This window comes from Streptopelia decaocto (genome assembly GCF_964273445.1).
Source record: "Streptopelia decaocto genome assembly, chromosome: 8".
In the NCBI taxonomy this organism is placed as follows: Eukaryota; Metazoa; Chordata; class Aves; order Columbiformes; family Columbidae; genus Streptopelia; species Streptopelia decaocto.
The window spans coordinates 17351923-17374185 of NC_138662.1; the positions used below are offsets into that span (position 1 = coordinate 17351923).

Sequence of the window (22263 nt, forward strand, 5' to 3'; positions counted from 1 at the left end):
CACTCTGGCCAAGCAGCAACCAGCTTTATTGAGTTACAACAATACTGCATCAAAACCAAAAAGAAATTAAAGTTGCATTTTGCTTCTTAGCATTAGTAATTTCTCAAAAGAAAATGTGATTATGTTTAACAATATTAAGAGAAAACAAAGGAACAGGAGCAAGAATACAGTTAGACAAGACTGCAGAGCCAGTGTCCACTTCAAGTATCCCCCTTGTGTCAGGGGGACTGAGTTCTTGGAAGTCCTGTTGAATTTTCTCGGGTCAGAGACTGAATCCCAGGACACAACGTTTGATGAATCAAACACATCGTGGGTTGCTATAAACCGCGCTGTCCTTTTGAAATCACATTTGGGATATCTTCAGTGAGACAGAAAGGGATTTCAGAGAAAAGTTGCGGTTAATCAAACACCTTTCCTCAATGGCTGCCTCAGTAAAGCTCAGTAGAAACGTTAAGCACAATTCATTTTTCCTCCTAGTTCCTCAGAAAAGACCTGTAATACCTCCCAGGCCACTGAAACGTAGCTCTGGCCTCCCCTGCCCAGCTCGGTGTTTGCTGCATTGCATGCGTGTAAGATTAAAACCGCTGTCAACATAGAAATAGGCACAAGTGAAAAACGACAAGAGATGAGAGCGCTATCTGACATTGCGTGTTGATACCGGTGCGTGCAGCTGAGAGTGAAGTACACATCACCAGACAACCATCTTAAGGAAGCGTTTCAGCATTAATAGCTACGTGTTTCTTCAGTAAATAAAGAATTACATTTTAAGAAGTGTCCCCTTCTTCCATAAGGAAGTACTTAAGGTAGTGTAATAGTGACAGCAGTATGTTAGCAGCATGACTGCTGTGGAACATTGGCTCAGAAGACAGGTTTATCACCACTAACTTTCCTCATTACCTCTGCTTCAGAGCTACAGCTTACATTTCCGAACAGCACCTAGCACCACCTGAAGAACGTGAGGAAGGCAGAAAGGTATTAGGCAAGCAATCATTCCTGAAACTTCAATTTATTCCTTTGAGGCAGACTTGCAATCTTTTCCTTCTCCTAATTTCCAAAGGCTTCCCAGTCTTCATAGACCTGGTGCAACCCAGTTAAGAAACTTCATAGCAACTTCGAAACCAAGAAAACATGCCTGGAAAAGAGAACAAATAAGGATTCTAAAAACCTATTCCAAACAAGGTTTTTGAAATGCAGCACTATAAACACCTGACATAGCTGATGTGGAAGGAGGAAGAGAACAAAAAAAGGTCTTAGACCAGAGGCAAAAATTCTACTATATCCTTCCACACAAAGGCAGAATTTCTACTCTGTTAGGTTCATTTTTTATTGAAGTGAAAGCCAGTCCAAACATATCCACACATTTCTGTCTTCTACTGGTGGATGTACAATCAGAAAAGAAATACTATCGTAATGAGTCAAAGAGCTTTCATGCAAATCTTTAAGGAAGGTTTACTTGGTGTTCCCCACAGATTTAGGAACATTTTCAGAACCTGGACACCAGCAGTCACAAGCACCTGCAGTGACAAGAATCTCACTGAAATGGTATAACAGTAACCAGCAGGTCACAGACTATGAATATTCACTGTGTGTGGCTGGGTCCCCAAAACCCATCTGGAATCACAATTTACTTACCGCATTAGCGGGAAATGCCCTGATCATTACAGCTGTGAAGCCCTTATACAGAGATGCAACTCCTTCCTCTCTGATCAGCTCTCTCAGCACATCTCTAAAGCCATTCGGGTATTTTCCTGGAGGAGCTGAAAGAGATACAAAACACATGTGCTAAGACATGTGGCAGCCACAAATGCTGAAGAATGTGGTGTATGTAACAGCCCAGGATTTTCAACAGGTTCACGTTGCTCTGTCGTCTGGGTGACACCAGAATCCACGCATTGCTGAAGCCGCTGTGAAAACATCTGCTTGGAAAAATGATCTATTTCAGTCAAATGCAATCAAACAAAAAGGACACCTTACTAAAGATTCAGTAAACAGAAGGTTTACTCACCATCACCACAAAGAATTTATCTAATCAAGTCATTGTGGGGCGGGGAAGAAAGGAGAATAACTTTTGTCAGGGTTGGATGTCTGAGCTATTACTTGTGTCACTGACCACAAGAGCTGCAATTAGGAGATAGGAAGGTCAGATATAAAAAATGAAGTTTATTCATAAGAAAGGTGAAAAGCACAGGCTGTTTTAATGCTGATGTTACACAGATTGGGTGAGGTGCTTTTAAAAAGTTGTTTCATTCAAAGAACAAGTTCGTGCTTCTCCTGACACTTCTGTGGAAAGCGCTGCCTCCGCCAGCCCTCTGAACACATACTCCACAAACCAACCCGGTTAAACAGCCACCACTAAAGCACTTCATCTATAAGGCAACATTGGAGATTGGCTCAGTGGAACAAGGACGCAAAGCTGTAATGTATTTCACACTTGGTCCTTGGTATGATATCGAACAACCACAGCAGCCGTCATTCAGAGAAAAAGTTTCCTGCACTAGATTATCATGATCTGTGACTCAAGAAAAATGGTTACTGCCTGTCCTGTGGAGAGAGACAGACAGAATACAAGGAGCCTTAACAGAAATATTCATTGACTAGGACCCCTGGACAAGCCAAGGAAAAACCTGTCAAATTTTGCTGAAGCTCAAGGGTTGGGGACCTCCTCACAATAACTAGGTCACAGATACTCAAGAGTAGATCTGCTAGTGTGAAAGAAATGCTCTCAGCAAGCTATGCCCAGTTTATATATATATATATATATCTGATATATAAATATCAGATAGCACAGGCTACAATTTATACAACTATGTCTGATGTGAAATAACAAAACCCCTCAAAGAAATACTTTTGTGCTAAAAGTCATGACATATGGTTGTATTAATATGACCTCTATGCTTAGGTTTCAAAACAAGTATCTCAAATCAGGATCACGATATTATAGCAGGGAGGCAGAGACAGAAGTGCATCCTGATGTGCCAAAAATTTGTGAGGAAACCAACTAAAAAGCTAGGAACACACTTGGGTTTTTCACATATTTGTCTCAAGCTGTGCTCGAGACATGCTACGTCCCAGATGCATCTTCCATCGCTGCCCAGCCCTCTCCCCGCAGCACCACACTGACCACGGCCGTGATGAGCTGGGATGCAACTCACCGGTCTGGAAACGGGATTTCAGCACATCTGGTGGAATGGCAACCGCCCAGTTGAAGATCCCAGCCAGGCCGCCAGCAAACAGGATCCTGGGCGCGCTGAGTTCACTCACACTTGGCACGAGTCGGGTGGAAGAAAAAAGGAGAAAAAAAGAAGAAAATAATTAAAAAAGTAAAACGCCATCTGTATTGCCTAAGGCGACAAGCAAAGAGGCAGCCTCGCTGACAGCCGGAAGGCAGCACAACGCTGCAGACACAGAGTGCAGTATCTGAGCGGGATTTCCGAGAATTGGAGCCTTGTGGGCAAAATGTACTAACTCCAGCCTAAAGGTTCAAAGCTTTTCATTCAGCAGCACACACGCAAATGCTCTGTGGAGAAAACAAACAAACAAACAAAAACCTACAAACCCCCCAGCTCTTTGTGCACACCCAGGAGTGAAAGTGAAGATACCTACTTTAAGTACTCCTTACTTGGCTAATAAGATCCAATGCTATAACCTGAGAGAAACCGAGTACTATTTTAATTGTCAGTTAACTCCAGACCAAAACAGGTCAACTCACCAGACCAGCGACCTTTTTTTAAAAACATTGTTTTGATGATACCACTCTAAATCTCTTCCTAACTGGAGAGATAAACCAGCAGTGTCTGAGAAGTCTAGAAAATGATGACTGTGGGATTTCACTAACCTCTTTCCCTCAGGGGTCAGAATGTTCTTCAGCCATTCGTACGTCATGAAGTACATTCCGCTGGCTGGGACGTCTGTTGGGTAAACAACAAAGACCGTGAGTAGTGGGAAGAGGCACAGCAGCCCCATGCCAGCTCAGCAACATCGCTAAGTACATCCAGATTCCTTCTCTGAAACTCCTCTACAAACAAAATCTTCTGTTGCTCTAGACAGGGAAGCCTGAACTTTCCCAGGAACAGCAGGTACGAAAGGCAGGAGCTGGGAAAATATCTGCTCTCCAGTGCTTCTGTCAGCAGCCCTTCAAATCAGGCTGTAACCTGCCTGCTGGCCATTAAACTAATGATGAGACAGCTCTAGGCTTTCTTAATTGCTGCAAAACAAACCAGAGCAGTACAGGAACTTCATGAGTTTTGCAAACTATTTGTTCTAATGATTCTATTTTGGTGCTGGTTTGGTTTGTTTTATTTTTGTAGTTGATGGGGTTTGTTTTTTTAAGCTACTCCTGCAGCCCATTCTTAGCTTGTGCCTGAAATGGAGAACCAGCCTCTGGCTTGGACGCTGCCAGAGTTACATTGCCAGAGTTACATTGCCAGCTGTTATGCTATTGTGAGAAGCAGAGGATAGAACAAATTCCAAAACTGAGGTATCAAAATACAGATATTCCAGCTTACCCTTGGAAAACATTGCCCCATTATGGGGAACAATCTAACGCTTTTCAAAGGAGAAAGTACCAAAACATGCAAAGGATTCAGTGTCCGGAACAATTCCTTTGTTGTTGTTGTTGTTGTTGTGAGAGGGGTCATAACATCCCAGTCCAAAATAACCCACACTCAAGTGGGTAGAAAGCATAACTGATGCAATCACAGAGTTTAAAACAGTCAGTATTATATGGCAGCATTCACAGTCACAATCCTTCTTCCAAGAAAATGAAAAAAAAGCGCCCACTTCTGTATTTCTCTTTGTTCTCTCTGCTCCTCTCCTGAAGTATCTCACTCCTCCTGGCTTCTCAGATCTTAATTACTTCCTACATCCCTCTGATCCTTGTCATCTAATCTCTTCCTTGCTCACTGAGAATCTCACGTTTATATCTCAGTCCCTTTGAGGCATTGGAGTAGCTCTGCAGACTGGAAAAAAAAACAAAGGGTGGTGCGGCATCTCCAAGTACCTAAAGGGACAGCGAGATCTACGATACTGTATCAGGCTTCTTATCTTAGAGCACCCCATGCAGCAGAAGCACCAGAACATCAGCAGTTACCTCTCATGAGGGTGAGCACTGTCCCCTTGTACACGCCACGAATCCCAGCCTCGCGGTACAGCTGTTTGGCGCAGTCCAAAGAGCCACTGTATTTAGTTTCACCTGTAGCTGCCTGGATCTGAAGGATTAAAGTGATAGTTTATGACTAGTGAACAATCATTCAGCTGATAGTTACAAAGCCACGCGTACATTTCCACAGGGGAAAGAGCATGTTCTCATTCCACAGGCACTCCTGCCCATGAAACCTCAGCGTTACTTCCTCAAGCAGTGCTCTCCCATTCAAGCTGAGGGTATATTTACTGTTCCACGCAGTGATTACATTCTCCCTTATTTTTCCCCAGTGTAAGTTTGAAACAACTGAACTCAGTTCAGTAATTCTACATTGCACTGACAGAAAGTAGCCTTCAAATATTTTTGTGAAATTCAAACAATTTGTATGTGTATAAAAGCTTTCACAGTAACACCACGTCTGTCACAACTAATGTGACCACCCACCACCACACTAACAGAGCTCAGCGCAGTCTGAACGGCGCAAAGCTGCCCATCTCTGCTGAAGATGGTGTTTCCATTTGTTCAGGTTTACATTTTCCAACAATGCTTTCAAAACCCTGCAGGAGGTATAGAACTAAGTCACCCAAACATTAGAAAACTATTCCATGTCCTTTGAAATGCATACTTTAGTTATATATTGGGAACTTGTCAAGGTAACAGAAAATCTTTGCACTAGAAAGAGTCTGATTATCTAGAGTTTTGCATTTTTTAGAAACAGTTTCATTCTGAAAAAAATTGACTTTTCCATACTTTGATGTGGACTGAGGCATCCACTGATGCCTCATGGTATAAGGCTTGTGCTCTGTAAAACGAATAAGGCAATGACTGCTCTATGTTCTTATACTGTCATGGTGAGTTTGTATAATGCTTCTTTGTGACACAGTTGCATTAAATGACAGTTGTCTCGGTCCTGTTAAAAACCAGAACAGAGTAAATACACTAATCAAAGTTCCTGGTGTGGAGAGACGAGACCCCTAAAATTAAATTCCCATCACCTTACCTGTAAAAGGCACTTGATTCTCTCTCCTGGAGCCATGATTACTGTTGTGAACACTCCCGACAACATGCCAGCAGCAAACAGCTGAGGATATCTGCCCCGAGGAAACAGAAGAGACACTGAAACAACATAGCACATGGGAAATGAAGGCAAGAAAGACCCTGGTACCACCAGGCCATGCTGCCCTGCACAAGGCCGGCAGTGGAACTAGAGATGCATCCACTGCTTTTGATCAGTGCAGAAGTGCCCCATCAATGCATAATCAGAGCTAAACATCTAAGATCTCTGGGATTCAAAGCCCTGGTTCCCACAGCAACCATAACTCAGCATTGCATTTGCTAATAATCCTTGTACTTGCATGTTTTGCTACACCATTTCCCACTGATTTTTACACTCAACAGTCTCTTCCTCCTCCAGTCTCCCACAGTCTTCTCAGCGACCCCAGTTTCCACGTATATTCCTGCTTGTGCAGCCAGGAGCCTCCTTTCTGTCACCTGTCAGTCCCTCACTTCTTCAGCCTCTGCCATCATCAAGTTTGTCTGACCAACCTGCCATCATCCCACACATTCTGCACCTGCTTTCATGTGGCAAAGCCTCCATGGCAGAAACAGACTGAGTTTCTTTATCACAAGCTTATTTTTACATCCAACATCCTGTTACTTTCTCTAGTAAGACATCCTAATATATCAATTTAATTAAATTCCATGCCTCCCACTTCTCTCCACTTGCCCAAGAGATGGTATTCTATTCAGGTTTTCCAATTCTTACACCTTTCTTTACTCTTAAATTCCCATTAAATCTTCCAGACCATTCAGATCTCCCTCACCACTCCACATGCACCTCCTACTCAAACTAAGCTTTGAGTTTTCTAACTCAAGTTTCTCCCATCTCCTTCCTTCCAAAAATTCCCTTAAAAAGCAACATGGGGAAATCACTGCCATCCTGCCTGCCTCTGCATCCACAGCCATGGTGCTCAGGGTCTGACCCTTCATTTTGGGTATCATGTCCCGGGTACACTGTAAAGTCTGGCACCTGAGGTACAGCACAGTTGGCCACGATGACAGTTCCATCATCTACTTGTTGACCTTTGTTCTTTCTCTCCTGCTGCTCTGCTTGGGCATAAAGACTTCTCTTTGGTACGACGTGTATAAAACACAAGGCACTGAGGTGATAAGGCTGCTGGAAATAACCCCACAGCTCATTTTTTCCCCTTGTATTCTCCGCTCCTTATTGTTCCCCTGGCCTTACCCTTCAGCCTTGTCTGCACGCGGACGCTGCTGTGGCAGTGGCAAACCAGCAGCTCGGCACGGCCTGCGCAGAGGGAGCTCGCTCCGTGCCACGGCTGTGGGAGAAGCCGCAGCTCCCCACCCCACCACGCTTGACTCAACACAACGGCCTCCTGCTTCCCAACACGGATCCTACGTACTCCTCAAATAACAGAGTAAAATGTTGCTAAGCTACGGTTCTGTTCCTGTAGAGCTATACATCACAAGTCAGCAAAGGTGTTAAGGGAGCACTTTATGGGTTGGGGTCTTGCTTCATGCATAAGTTAGTATGTAGAAAGCGTATGTAGAAAGCCACAAAGTTTTCTTAGCTCCCTGTCTTTTTTCCAGAAGCTTAGACATGCCGGAGAGGAGAGCTGCTCATAAACACCTTCTTTCAGAAATGAATAATAAAACATTTGCATGGCTATCATTATATCCTAACATAAGGACACAGCAAGAGTCACAACCAACAGGGAAAAGAGAACTGGGACGTGAACGTTGTCAAGCCTGCTTGACCATGAATTTATTTCTCCCGTAGTTTCAGTTAATAGTGAGACTGCTGGCAGGCGACCATTGTATAACTCACACTGTACTCATCTAAAACGGAATCGTTGCTTAATGGCTCTTTCTTGCGCAGAAAGGGAAGTGCACAGCACCTGCCCACATGCGGTCTGTTTTTAGCCTGTGCTATCAGTCCCACGCTTCCAGCAGCATGAAAACACACGAGTGTTTTATTTTTTAGATCTATATTTATAACCCAGGAGAAGAGACAAATTTGCACCACGACGCAGTGTGCGACAATACAGCAGGAGCCTTGGGGTGCCTTTTCCAACTGATTAACTCAGAAACTCACGTCAAAATGTCATCAGGTTTTCTCTGTTGCAGTCTTTTTCCCAAGCCAAATCCGAAGAAGCACACGGCAAACATGGGTGTCACCCCCACAATAGGAGCTGCCATTCCTCTGTATAAGCCTCGGACTCCCTGCAAGAAAAGTTATCACAAGGATTACTTGATTTTGCATAGACTTTGCATGCGTTTCAACTCATTGAGAAGCGAAAGGCTTCAATACAGGATGGTATCAGACAGTCAAATTAATCAGAGGAATAACGGGGTCTGTCATTTATTCGCAATTATACATGTTTAGCTGAGGCTCAGGGCCCTCCTGGAAAACACCGGCACCACTTACACTCTCCTGCTCCAATTCTGTTCATCCTGTACTTATATCTCAAGTATGAGGAAGTTAAAACCCACCTGAATAATAGTCCTAATAGATTATGTTAAAAGTCTTCTCTCTCAAATACAGACAAAAACGTACATGTGCTTTATCAATAAGTCATCAATTGCAGTAGTGTAAAATCCTGACACTGAGCCTGAGAATGCTGAATTGAATTCACTCTTCAGAAAAATGAAGAGCTAATCTGAACTACTTCACTTGCCACAAAAACTCAGTTTGAAACAAGTTCAAGAGCACATTCCTTTTAGTTTCCTTCCCTAAGTCAAAACTTTTCACTATACAACTTTACGTTCTTGATGTTTCCCTTCATCAGACAACACACATGAAAAAATTCCAATGTGGACCCCAGCAGCACCATTTATTTCATTTATCTCGCCTTTGAACTGAACTTTTAAAAATTAAAATTAGAGTTATCTTTCTAGATAAAGGCTAGATGCACAAATTAACCATTTGCTGGTCCGTCCACCCCTATCAGTGTATCCCAGTACATGTCTACACGCTTATGAGCACGACTGACTAATGAAATTGTATCCGGCTGACAAAGATCAGATGCTCCTGCTCAACCTTCCCATGAGCAGCAGGAAACAAACGGCCTTGGCAGGGAGGTTTAATCATTTTCCTTATAGAAACCCATGAGTATTGAGTAGGAGGAGAGAGGCAGCAGCTACTTTGGAACTTTACATCACGAGGCTGCTGTGGTTCAGCTCTGACATCTGCGCTTCAGCAGGGGTGTGAAAAACCGCGAGGGATTTGGAGCCAGCAAAGTGTTTCAGCGCTTCATGGGCGAGACCAGGGAAGGGAGATTTGCCGTGGTTACGTAACAACCCGTTAATACCATCATGAAAGCAGATTTCAGATACGAGACAGATCTTTCATTTAACGGAGAGTTACCTAACGAGATCCAGCGGTTTGAAAATAGACTTCAGGCTCGTAAACAAAAAGTCGGGCTTCAGGCTCGTTGTTTCCAAATGGTAAACGGCTGCTGGGAAAACTCACGAAGCAGAAAATGGGATTCTATGTCACTTAAAGTCTTTAAACCAAGGCTGCGTGCCTTTCTAAATACAAACCAGACTGGAGTTCTATCACGCGACATGGGTGATTCAGGGGTGAGAACCGCTGTCCACCTTCTGAAGACTGAACAAAACTATCGTAACAAAACTATCGTAACTGACTCTCTGTTCTCAAAAAAAAATTAATACTCCTCTGCCTTCTCATAGACGGCAAAACACATTAAACACATTATAGAAAGAAGGGAAAGCACTACTTGTATCAACAAAAGTCATTCCCTATTTTAGGATTTCCAGACACAGCCCCAAATGCCAAAGACAACAGATTCCACCGACCGCAACAACAAAGCCAGTGAACAGCTGCCAAAATCCACTCCAGTCTATAACGTCGGATACTAACATTGCACTACCAATTTGAACCAAAACCATTTCTTAACAAAACAAAGAGATGGGCACCTAGAGCAGGTGGATTCTAACCATTCCCCAAGCTTTGTAACATGCTTAAAAATTTTAATCAAGAATTGCTAAGTCTCTGGGGGGCAACATTCCCATGTGATTCCGCTCTGGCGACACAGGGCGGTAAGTGATATTGTTGGCCAGCGCCGCAGCTGAGGGGTGAACAGTTACCTCTCCAACGAGAGTCTTTCGGAAGCAGTCGAAGGTCCCAGAATAGAGCGGAGGCTGCCCAGGCTGCGGCTTAGGCTGGGTTTGCAGTCTGACCTAGTAAGTCGGGATAGGAAAATGTTATTTTATTAAATATAATACGAATGTAATTGAAACAGATTAATTTAATGTAATATGATATAACTTAAGGATAAGTAATAAATAAAAATAAACAATAACATAAACAACATATTAATATTATAAATAATATACTTATATCCAACATAATGTATATAATTACGCATTGTATATAATAAGGTTATTGATAGTAATATAAGTTATAAATATAATAATGATAATAAATAAACAATTAATGAAATATAATAAACGCTAAAGTTTGATTCAGAGGACACCTCTATATGACTATCGCAAAGTTAAGTTTTGTGACCAGACTTTACGATATTGATAGAGATATTAACATCATTGTAGCCCTTGGCAACCGAGACAGAATTTTAATGCATTTAATAGTTAATATATTTCACTAATTAATTGCTGGGATGACGTCAGGATGGCAACCCCTCGTCGACACCTGCGAGGTGACCCCGTGTCACCGCTCAGCCCCTTGGTACCCTCCTTCCGGACCCGAATGTGCTCCCGTCACCCCCGGGACACCGACCCCTTTTTTTATTTTATTTATTTATTTTGTTCCCCGATTTTTACGGTGAACCGCCCGCTGACGCGACACGACACCGCCGCGCCGGCAGGGGGCGCCGCACGGCCAGCCCGTTAAGCCCCGCCCCGCGCGGTGCACGCCGGGAGTTGGTGGCTCCCTCCGGCTTCCCGCGCGGTGCACGCCGGGATGTGTAGTCCTCCCCGGCTGCCCCGCACCGCCCGGCACCGGCCGCCTCCCCGCCCCCGCCGCTCCCCGGTGCGCGCCGCTGTCTCACCTTGATGGTGTCCAGCGGGTGCCCCACGAACACCAGGCAGACGCCTCCAAAACCGCCAGCGAAGAAGTTCTTCACGGGGCTGATGGGCTGCGGCTGCTCCGCCATGGCGGCAGCGGCAGGTGGCGGGGGAAGAACGGGACCGGGGCGCCGTGTCCCCGTCGAACCAGTGCCGCCCTCTCCGCCGCGCAACCTTTACCCCAGTGCGGGGCACGCCGGGATACTGGGGGAGGTGAGCGCGGGGCAGGCCGGGAGCGCGGCGGCCGCTGCGCGCGGGAGTGGCGGGTCCTGCCCGGCCGCGGTGCCGGTCGCCGGCGGTGAGTGCTGCCATCGCGCGCCGGCATCGGCCGAGGCCGCCGGGCCGCCAGCGTCTCCTGAGAGTGCTGAGCCGCCGCCCGCCAGCCCCCCCTGTCCCAACAGTGGTTCCGTTGTTCCCCCCCGGCCCAACGCAGTGGACCGGCCCGGCGGCGGCTCCGGCCCCGCCCGGCGGAAGTGACGCCAGGCGGAGGCCGGTGCTTCCGGCGCGCAGGCAGTGGCGGCCCGGCAGGAGGAGCCCGGGGCGCCGCTCCCCGTGTACCCCGCCCGCGCTCCGCGGCTCCCGGTGAGTGCGGGGGGCTGGGCCGCGCCGCGCGGGGGAGGCGGCGGGGGCTCCCGGTGGGGCGGCCTGTGCCGCGCCGTCCCGCGGTGGCAGGAGCTGGGGGCGACCGGTGAGCGCCGCTGCCGGCCGGGCCCGTGTTCCTGGCGGGGGGCCCGGGCGGGGCGAGCGCGGCGGGAGGGACGCGGGGCCGCTTCTCTGTAACTTCACCTCAGTTTCGCGCCGAGCTCCAGGGGTCGCGCTGCCCGGGGGAGAAGCCGCAGCCCGGGAGCTCTGGGGCCGGCATTGGGCACCCCGATTGTGCCGGGTCTCCCCCCTCCAGCCCGGGCTGTTCCTCAACAGCTCCCTGCTCCGGTGCTCCCGGGCTTCCCCCTTCCCCGTGTGCAGCGTTCTGCCTGTTTGGGACAAGCACAGGATTTAGTCTTGTATTACAAAAGCGATGGAGCTGAGGTAATTTAAACTGGGTATCTTTCTGCCCAAGCTCAGGGTTACCGTGGAAGGAACGTTCGCGTAGGTATGCGTAAAGTGACTTGCTAAAAGTGATGGTAGATTAGAAAGGACGGGAGCAAAATGGGTTAGATGAGTTGAGAGGGACAAGGCAGTCGTGATAGTCTGAACAAAGGCTGGGAGGTGGGAGGAGAGCGGGCAGGTTCCCCGGGGGATGTGTGAGAAGGTGGCGAGGAGGTCCCTGCAGAGTCGTCTGCGGTGAAAAGCATGGGGGGTGGTGGTCTAGTTTCTCACACTTAGGATGAAAAAAGTCCTATTGAAAAGCTCATTGGAGAAGGAAATGGCAAGGAGCTTGTTCTATGTGTGTGAGGAAGCAATTGGGGATGATCTACGGGTTACAGGTTTGAGTGACATAGACAAAGATGCGATTAGCATCGATAGTGGGTGTGGGGTGTGGGGTTTGGGTTGTAGATGGTCACAGATAGAGTGTCAGCCCATTGGAAGTTTACATGGATAAGTTAGACTTCATCTGCTTCAGAATTATCAATAAAGAGGTGAGAGAAGAAAAAGCCATCTCAAATGGCTGTGAAATATCAACAGAAAAAATGGGAGTATCCTCCAAAGAACTTGTTAGAGGAATCCCACAAAGACAGAGGGCAAGAAATCAGAAAATAATGATGTAGCAGGACGAGGTATGAGGTGAGATAATGTAATTTACTGTGTCTAACGGTGGTGAAGTCAGAGACAGACTGATGGTGGCATATTTGGAGGCATTTTGTTTCCAGAGACCTTGTTAAGAAGAATTGTGCTGCAAAGCAGGACTCAGTGAGAGAGCATCCCTGTTGGAGCCGACGGGCAGCAGAGCGTAGGGGTGGGTGTGTTTATGAGCCCTGCGAGGAGGCTGGAGGAAGAGAGGGGGTTCAATTCTGTTAGTGTTAGGGAAGACGAAGGAGTATCTTGGATGAAGGTGGTAAAGAAGTACCTCATCTTCCCTTGGGTAGGAAAGTGATCTAAATATGGCTTAAAATTTTATAATCTGATTTTTTAGGATTATGGTAATTATTTAATCTAAATACTCTTTGGGTTTTTTACCCTCTTTTTTGAGCTTAACATCTTTATTGCCTTAAAAACTAGTCCTGTCAAGTATTAGCTGTGTCTTGGTTTGTATTTAAAGAGCTCATCATTGGGTCATGAGGGCATTAGGCTGAGTGTTAGGTGAGGCAAATTCTGCTCCTCGTTTTCCTAGAACCCTGCTTTGCTTTGTCCACAGAGCTTGTGCCTTTGTCTTCCTCTGTCTTCACGCATGTCCGTCTGACGTTCAGTTATGCTGGAAGTCTGCTCTCTCTGAACGTTGTGACAGGATTCACAAAAGTCATCCAGTCTGCAGACTTTTCTGCCTGATATATCCCGTTTGCACGTGCAAACAGCTCCTCTGTTTGCTCAAATAAGTGTGTTAGTGGCACAGAGAAACAGGTCTGCACCCTTCTGAGCTTCCTCCCCAGCGACTGCTGTGTGACTGCTGAGGGACCGGGTAGGCCTGTCATTCTGCTTAGACGTCTAAAAACATCTCATTGCTTGGACAGGACTCGCTGTGGGTTAAGACAGCAAATGGACCCAGCATTCTAGGTGTTTTTTTTCTGTCTCTAGGGTGTGGCATCTGAGTGAGTTTGAGAAGTTTCCTGACTGGTGAAACCTCCTCAGGCTTTGCGATGCTCTGAGTTCGGCTGAACGAGCTGTCGCACATGAGACTGTTGATATCCCTGTAGTAACGCTCACAGTGCTTTTGGATTCTCAAATAAATTATTCCTTTAACATAAGGTTTAACAGATAAAGATTCGTTACTACTTTTATGTAAGAGGTCAGTGTCGATACAGATTTAAGCTCAGAACTGAATCGTTAACTCTAAGCAGGGGAGAGGGAGGGACAATATAGGTTTGCTTTGTGTCTGTCAAATCAGATTTCACATCTCTCTCCTTCTAATATGGAGAGACAGTGCCTCTGCTCCACCAAAGTTCTTTGGGAAGCAGTGCTGTAAAATATTTGTGTGCTACTTATATTGTGGATAGCTAAGAAATAAAAAGGAAAATGAAAGAAAGGGAGACTAGAATTCAGGGGACAATATAATTAGCTCCCAGCTTTCATCCTCTCTCACTGGAGGTTTATATCTGCTGAAATCACTGCAGCTCCTCAAATTAATTGTACATCCCTGGTTATTCTGTGCTGCTTTCTCAGGTTATTTGAAACAGAAAACAATCGGATTGAGGAAGAATAATGAAAATTTATGGTTGAGATTTCCTGTGCTCTAAAGTCAGGATTCTCAAAGCTTGATTACGGTTTCCCCAGCAGCTACAAATTGTGATACTGAGGGAAAATATTTGAGTAACAGAGCTAACAACGTAGTAATGCAAAATGCAAACACGTAAGAAACCCAGTACAAGCTGCGTGTGGAAATATAGCTTTGATTTCATGTATGTATTTTAATATGTAAAATTTGGTTGCAGCATTGTTTGAAGTCTTTTCTATTTAATATATTCTCTCTTGAAACTAAATTATTGGGTTAAATGGAAATTTGTGACTAAATATGTGGTGACCATAGTTCAAGGTTGATACATGTTCTGCTGCTGAATCTCTTAGAACTTGGACTCATGCTGATTTAGTTATATAAGCAGAAGGTTTGTAGTTCTGATACGTAAAGTTAAGTATGCGAATTTTCTAACATCAGTGAGAATCTAAAAAAAAAAGGCTGCTCTGATTCTTTTTGAATAGCGACTGTCAACACTTTAGCATAAATTTCTACATTCAGAAGATAACAAATTATAGAATGGTTCGGGATGGAAGGGACCTTAAAGATCATCTAGTTCCAAACCCCCTGCCATGGGCAGGGGCACCTTCCCCTAGACCAGGTTGCTCAAAGCCCCATCCAACCTGGCCTGGGACAATTCCAGGGATGCGGCATCCAGAGCTTCTCTGGACAGCCTGTTCCAGGGCCTCACCACCCTCATGGGGAAGAAATTCTTCCTTATACCTAATCCAAATCCACCTTCTTTCAGTTTAAAGCCATTAACTCTTATCCTATCACTACATACCCTTGTAAAAAGTCCCTCTCCAGCTTTCTTGTAGGTCCCTTTAGGTACTGGATAAAATAAAACGAGTTAATTTCTTTTACTTCCTCCCATTGGATGTAACCCCATCACATCCAGCAGAACCTGCTTAAAGGCATCAACTAATTTCACCATTTGAGATGATATTGAAGATTGTTAAAATGGGTATATGTGAGAGATCGTTTGTCGTATTTTCCAAAGTCCCACTTAATGGCTGTGGTTCTAAAGCAATCTGGACATGGACAGGGTTTCACAGGTTCCCTTTCTAGCTGCTGTGGTCATAGCTAAGGGGTTTGGGTTTATTTCCTTTGGTGAAGCGGATATGATGCTTTTCTGCAGCACTTTAGGCTGTTGGTAAAATCTTAATGTCATAAATCTACGTGTATCTCTGAAAATATCTGTATTAAAGGTTATGGAAGTGCTTTCCAAATGTCAAATGTCATCTGGGGGCTAGGATGCAATGTAGTAAGCCAATCTCCGAGGTTTTAGACCTCGCCTTGTAAGAGCAGACTGGGCTTTGCTGGTGCAAGAGCCACAGTGGATCCAAACCAAGGAACCTGCACACCAGAATCTTCTTTATCTGGGCCGTTGGGTCAGTCTGTTCCTGGCTGTTTGATCACCTGTATGATGTTGACGTGGCCTCTCTTACAATTTTTAGGCAACAGAAAAAAATTGTTTTTCCCCCCTTAGGAGACAGAGCTCAGATGAAATCAAAAGAACGATAAAGTTTGGAGGAGAAAAAGAAGCTGCAATTGGTTTCCTGCTCTGCAGTTTGACAGGGCATTAAGATGTCCGTGGACATGAACAGCCAGGGTTCTGACAGCAATGAAGAGGATTATGACCCTAATTGCGAGGAGGAGGAAGAGGATGAGGATCCGGGGGATATTGAGGATTATTATGATGGGGTAGCTAACGACGTGGAGCAGCAGGGAGCAGATGCCTTTGATCCAGAGGAATATCAGTTCACCTGCCTGACTTACAAGGAGTCGGAGAGCACTCTGAACGAACACATGGCCAGCTTGGCTGCCACGTTAAAGGTGAGGAAAGGTTTATGCATTAACACAGGGGTAAAATAAGGCAGATGCTGAGCATACAGTTTGAAATAAAACCTGTGGTGTTGCTGTTACGGGGGGTTGGAGGAAGATTCTTGAAGGTCCCTGGTTCAGAGCTGACTCAAACATTTAAAATTGTTCCATACTGGTTTTGGGGCCTGAAAAATCTTCCTTATTGAATGTTGATTCTTACAATTATTTTGTTTTACAGAGCTGAGCTTCATGACCAAAATTCCTGAGTTATAACTCTTTGCATTAGCACAATAGAAAAAAAATACAGAAAAGAAACAAACCAAATCATAAATGGTGTAGAGTGGTGCACCTGTGTTTGAGAAGATAACTGACAGATAGGAAGACATGCTAAAACTCTGTAATTCTAACAAAAACACCTTTCTTTGTTGGTTCTGAAAGAATAATCATAGACTTTCAAAAAGACAGATCAGCTGTCATGCTGGGTATTAACCCTACTGTTGCAGTGACAGCAATTAAAGTACAATGAACTTGCCAGCTCTTGTAGTGACTAATTCATTGCAGAAGAGTCCCACTCCAAGGCAGCTCCATGGTGTTGTGCTCAATAAGACTTTTCTGAAGTTTTCTTTCTCTTTATGCAACTGATTACTGTAGCACGAACTAGTAATAAGAAGTGTTTCCCTCTCTAAGCTGCCAATGTGCTCTGGTGCCAGTGCAGGTCAGAGGAAAGCAGTTTGGAAGCTCTAGGTGTTGATACTGGGTTGAAATTACAGATGCATCTACTTTGTAACAGGTCTCCTAGCATTAATTGTTTTTTGGAGCAACCCCCGAAAGCAGGACTGGTGACCACAGCTTGTAAAAGCCAAGTTGGATGGGGTTTGATTCCTATTCATTTGGTCTGAATCAAGCCTAATTTAAAAAAATGAGAGGGATCCCCATCTGCACATCGGAGTGTCTTATAGCAGTAGTGTAACCTTAAAGCCTGAGGACCGCAAAGCCTATAAAACAACAGGCTCTAACGTGCACCCACACTTTTTGCTTTATCTCTAGCTGATTTTGCCATCTATTGTGCTTGTTCCCAGCATTCACTACCTCAGTTTTTCTTGACTGTTAGACTCACATCTATGACTTCTTCAAAATGTGCAGTTCAAGCTCTGAACGCCCCCTGTTCCTGACGGGTTCTAAGAAACGGAGGCAAAAGAAAAGAATAAGTGAGAATAGTTGGTCAGCACTTTTCATCCAGCTGCCAGTTGCTCTTGGTTCTTAGTGATTAAGTAAAGACTTGGAATGGCTTTTCTACTCTTTGCTGTTTGCCTTCAAAAAGGTGACCCCTGCCATATTGTTCTCTTGAATTAAATTAAGAAAAGCAATACTTTATTTAGTCTTTAAAATCAGGCTTTGAAAGTTAAAATAAATTTTCTAAGAATCCTGAAGGTCTCATTGAGCAAATATTATAGTTGACCAGATAATACCAACCTGCTAGCATGAATCTGGCCCCAAATATGACCCAAGGAGAGAATATTTTAGATTCCTTGTATATCAAGAATATGCCTGCATATTTGCTTTAAAATGAAGTGCTACACGTTTTGGTTTGTGCATGAGAAGATAAAAATATATCTGGGTAGAAATGTGAAAAACTGTGATCTTGTACGCCACATGCGAAGTCTCTAGGTCTTGAAGTGCCACATTAACTCTCTGTTCGCTAGCAACAGTGATGCAAGAATCGCTCTTTTCTTGGAAATTTGTTGTCTGTCGGCAGCATGTGCTTTTTGTTTCCTGGCACCCCTACTTACGATATTTCAGCAACCCCATTTCTTCCTTCCCCTCTCTTCCCCCAAGGAAACTTGTCATTTTTCTTAGTTTTCTGAGACAAACTGGAGTGGAAATAATTTGCATTGAATTAATAAGCATAGAGTAGAAGGAAATTGAATAGAACGTGTTGAACTATTAGTTGTCATTATTTTCCGTTGACTTAATGGCTGTGAATAAACAGGGACGGGCTTTTGTAAGAACTGTGTTTACTTTTTTCCTCTAATTTGCTTGAGCTCTAGAAAGTTGTTCGTTGGTTTTTTTTTTTTTTCTTTGAAGTGGTTCTGTTTTTTGACCTTTCGTAATGTCTCGGGTTTTTTGGACAATGGTGATTGTTCTTTTGAATTACACTAGTTCATATTTTGTTGATTCCATCTCCTTTTGCTTGCGAAAGCTAATGGTGATATTGTGTTTTTCAGCATTAGGTTATATTTAAGGTGAAGTGGTTTTCCCTGAAAGGGAAAGATGAAGGTAAATTAAAGACTGTCTTTAGGAGCTGTAATGAAGACATGGTGCCTGAGCAATTTGCTATTAGAAGTGAATATACCAATACAATTCCCTAAAGCAAAGAAGAAAAATTAATGCAGTAAGTGGGCTCAGAGCCACATTTGAATGTTCTTCACTGTGTGTTGTCATTAGGTGATTCACTTTCTGAAGGTTAAATTGGGGGGGGTGTATTGAGTGTATTTTTTTTTCTCCGTGACATATTGTCTACATGCTTTAAAAAACTGAAACAGGTATTCAGAGCTTTAAGCCCTCATACTTGCAATCTGTACTGTTCTTAGCTGATACCAGTCTAAATAACTAGTATTTCTTCTGCTCTGCTCATTAACTCTCACTGTTTGTTTTTTAAACTGTTTTGTTCGGCTGTTTCAGGCTGATTGTTGAATTCCAGTTTTCTTACAAGTGTTGAGGTAAAGGGTGGTCTTCCTTGGAAACCCTTTTGGTGCCTTTTCTCATTCCTTCTGAGTTACAACTGACATTGTTCTCACTCCTGAAGCTGAACAGAGACCTGAACAAAGCTTGCGTTGGCTGGCTAACTTCAGATCAGGTGTGAGCACCCCAGATACATTTAAAAGTTTGAATACAACATCAGAAGAGGCAGATTCTTCAACAGAGCACTTGTTTTTCTAGTCCAGGTATAGACGAAAATCAGTTAAAAACCTAAGTTTGATAAAAGCGTAAACCCAGCATGTAGGTAGGTGTATGCCCTTGTGTCTCTTCCTGTCATAGGAAACTTTTACCTTGAATTCTTCTGACTTGCTGTTTATCAGGTGAAGGATTCTGAATAGAAAAATGAGTACAAATAAGGTGTCAGTAGGTACAACCAGCTGTGCTGTGTGTCAGGTCTGCAAGTGTAGTCGTGGTTATCCCAGAACCATACAAAAGATATAGGGACTTCATAAGTGGTACTCAGAACTTTTGTCCTCATTTTGGTTTTAGGAAGAACTGTGAGTGGATCCTTGCTTTCCAAGAAGAAGAGGAAATGTTTGCTTCTTCATTAGTGCTGTTAATCTGGAGATCTGTTTGTGGAGGGTTCAACTAATACCCTGACTAAAATTAGGATAGGCCGTCTCTGTTGAAACATGCCAGAAGAAAATCTCAAACTAATATTATCCAAAACTTTGATTCTCTGACCAAAAGGTCTGTGAATTTAAGCAGATCACTTTTAATTCCTCAAAAGGTCACTTGACCAACAGTCAACACTTGTTAAGGACAAGACTCTTGAGAGCAGAATGGCAGGTATTACCTGCAGACCAGCAAAGGAATTTACCACAGTTCTTTTTAAGAAGTAGATATAATTATAAAATCCAATATCTTTCAAAAACAATGAATTAAAACTGTATGGTGATAAGTTTATTTTCAAGATAACTCTGTCAAATCATCGAGTGATTCAAGTCCTGGAGTGGCAGCATCAGCACATGCACACAAACAGTACGATACTCGACAGTTGTACAAACAAAGTTGACCCTGTCACTGGCGAGCAACTAAGTGTGTGATGATGTCATTTTGGTTTTGTTTGTGAATGACACTTCCTGGCTCTGCTGAGGGTCTCTGTACAAGCCTGGAATATCTGCAGTGTTCCAAATAACTAGCAGTAGTTTCACTGCCTCAATGATGAGATGGATCTTTTTAGTTTTTACCATATTCTTTAGACTGGTGATCTAAACCTTGATCATAACACCTTGACTTTAGGTCTTTTTAGAAGCTGATTGTCAGTCCTGAGGAGGCTATTTCAGCACATAGAAGGTAACAAGGAAAGATAGTTGTGTTGTTTTACAGGCAGTCGATACTGATGTAGTCTTTCCACTAAAACCAAAGGAATTGCAAAACTGAAGAACTTGTAATTTTCAGTTTGCTAATGTGAGTAATCTCCTGTTATTTACCAGATAGCTAAAACTTACTTCCCTTGCTCCTTGAAATAACAACTTGCAGTGTGTTGTTTTAGCCCTGCCCTGCAAAGAATAAAACTTGGTAGGTGCAAAAAGTATTTGATGTTGTAACATAGCACTGAATCTATTAATCCATGTTATCACAGCTGATCTTTCAGAGATAAACCAGTTTTTCATATATTCTTGCTCACCTTACTGGTGTCTTGTCTTTTAATACAACCAAGTTAGTATTTGCTCATAAGAACACAGCCCTCTGAAACTGTTGCGCGCACTCAAATTGCGCTGACACAGGCCAGTCAGTTTGTGGAGCCGCTCGGTGAACGCTGGCAGCGATCCTCTGCAAATACCATCTCCAGCAGATCCGGAGTCATGTGCGTGGAGATTGGCAGCCCCTGCGAGCGGCTCTGTCCGAAGCAGCCGGCACTCACAAGATGCCTGTCCAATGCCATCGCAAAAAGTCCATCTGGAGCCAGATGTCGAGACGCTGGCGTGTGTCCCTCCTTGTGCTGCTGTGCAAACCGCAGCCACGCGTGTGGTACGGGGTGCTTATGGGGACAAACCTGCTGTGTTGCGTAGTTGTCCTTTTCGATGCCATAATGACTTCATGGAACTTATATGCAACATAAAATGGCAGCCGTAAAAGACTGGCTGTACCGAAGTACCTCAAGTACAGGAAAGGTTTTAAAGCCCCTTGAAATATTAAAATGGTTGTGTCTAAGAGCAGGGTTTGAAAACTTTGTGTTCACAGTTAATGTCCATAAGAACCAACACTGGTAAATTTTAGTATATATTAGTAAGCAGTTAATAAATGTTTAAATATTGTTTATTAGAAATGGTAGACCCTGATAGACAAATTTAACTTCTCCACAGAACCACCATGGTACTGTTTGGTGTGATAACACGCTGTTGCAAAGTACCTGTAAACCCTAGATTAGTCAGGAATGCAGGTTTATATCTGTACCATGTTCTGTGTTTTAATATCAAGCCAACATTATGTGGGGCATCCAGTCTGAAGCTGTAACCCTTAGGAGCACACAAGTTTGGGATGTACCTTTGTCCTCTACCTACTTTTTGTTCTCAAACAGATCTGGGAAGTTCTGCTATATGAAAGCTGTGTTGTTGCCTGCTAGGTTTAGTAGAGTGTTAAACATCAAGAGGACATGAATATCTCTGTAAGTGGCTTCAGTGCGTTTTTTATTTTGGCTCTTAAAAGTCATCTCTTTTTTTTAAGTGTAGTAAGTTTTTGTAGACTTCTGGTTAGCAAGATAAGGGAGCTGGCTGGAGGGCCTGGACCTTGCAACCTTGTGACAACTTCATAAAGTCATTTGAGGAGAGAAATCAGGTTTTTTTCCTTAGTGCTTAGAACTGCCAAAATTCTCAACTTGGTTGGAAAAATGAGCCATAAATGTGGAGGGTGATTACAGCCCACACATTTCTTTGTGATTCACGCCTTAAGTATATCTTAGAGCCAGTATGACTCTGCAACGAGCGAAAAAAATGTGTTCACAGCTGTTGATGGGTATGAACTTGGTGGGAGGTAGAGGCAAGACACAAGTCGTTAAAAATGCCGAAACAATCTTCCAGTAAGTGTTCCATGTTGCAAGCTTACAGCTGGACAGCGGGATCACAGGAGCAGCGTGAAGCAAGCGTGGTGCCAAGTTTGTGTGCAGAGCCTGTTGAGGACGCCACAGCAGAGATGAGCTGTT

At 44.1% G+C, this 22263-nt stretch overlaps 2 protein-coding genes across 3 annotated transcripts in view; one reads left to right on the forward strand and one right to left on the reverse strand.

The window, feature by feature from the left end:
- Positions 1–5: 5 nt before the first annotated feature.
- On the reverse strand, positions 6–11576 carry SLC25A20 (solute carrier family 25 member 20). Its single transcript, XM_082059911.1, has 9 exons — positions 11194–11576; positions 10271–10363; positions 8256–8383; positions 6141–6231; positions 5090–5207; positions 3836–3908; positions 3153–3262; positions 1633–1757; positions 6–1132 (listed from the first exon to the last, which is right to left on the reverse strand). The coding sequence occupies exons 1-9, from the start codon at positions 11296–11298 to the stop codon at positions 1070–1072; spliced, it is 906 nt and encodes a 301-aa protein (XP_081916037.1). The 5' UTR covers positions 11299–11576; the 3' UTR covers positions 6–1069.
- A 63-nt stretch (positions 11577–11639) lies between these two features.
- ARIH2 (ariadne RBR E3 ubiquitin protein ligase 2) overlaps positions 11640–22263 on the forward strand; it is a 32252-nt gene continuing 21628 nt past the window's right edge. Inside the window, exons 1-2 of one of the 2 annotated variants that reach the window (XM_082059908.1) lie at positions 11640–11791; positions 16024–16370. In XM_082059908.1, coding sequence (XP_081916034.1) covers positions 16122–16370 — 249 coding nt within the window. In that variant the 5' untranslated portion in view covers positions 11640–11791; positions 16024–16121. The remainder of the gene's footprint in view (positions 11792–16023; positions 16371–22263) is intronic. The other variant, XM_082059909.1, reaches the window with a different exon arrangement.

Coding starts and splice junctions, on each gene's coding strand:
- SLC25A20 (XM_082059911.1), bottom strand. CDS start 11,298: ATGGCGGAGCAGCCGCAGCCCATCAGCCCCGTGAAGAACTTCTTCGCT. Junction 6,232..8,255: donor AAACCTGATGACATTTTGAC/GTGAGTTTCTGA, acceptor TCCTCGGGGCAG/ATATCCTCAGCTGTTTGCTG. Junction 5,208..6,140: donor GAATCAAGTGCCTTTTACAG/GTAAGGTGATGG, acceptor TTAATCCTTCAG/ATCCAGGCAGCTACAGGTGA.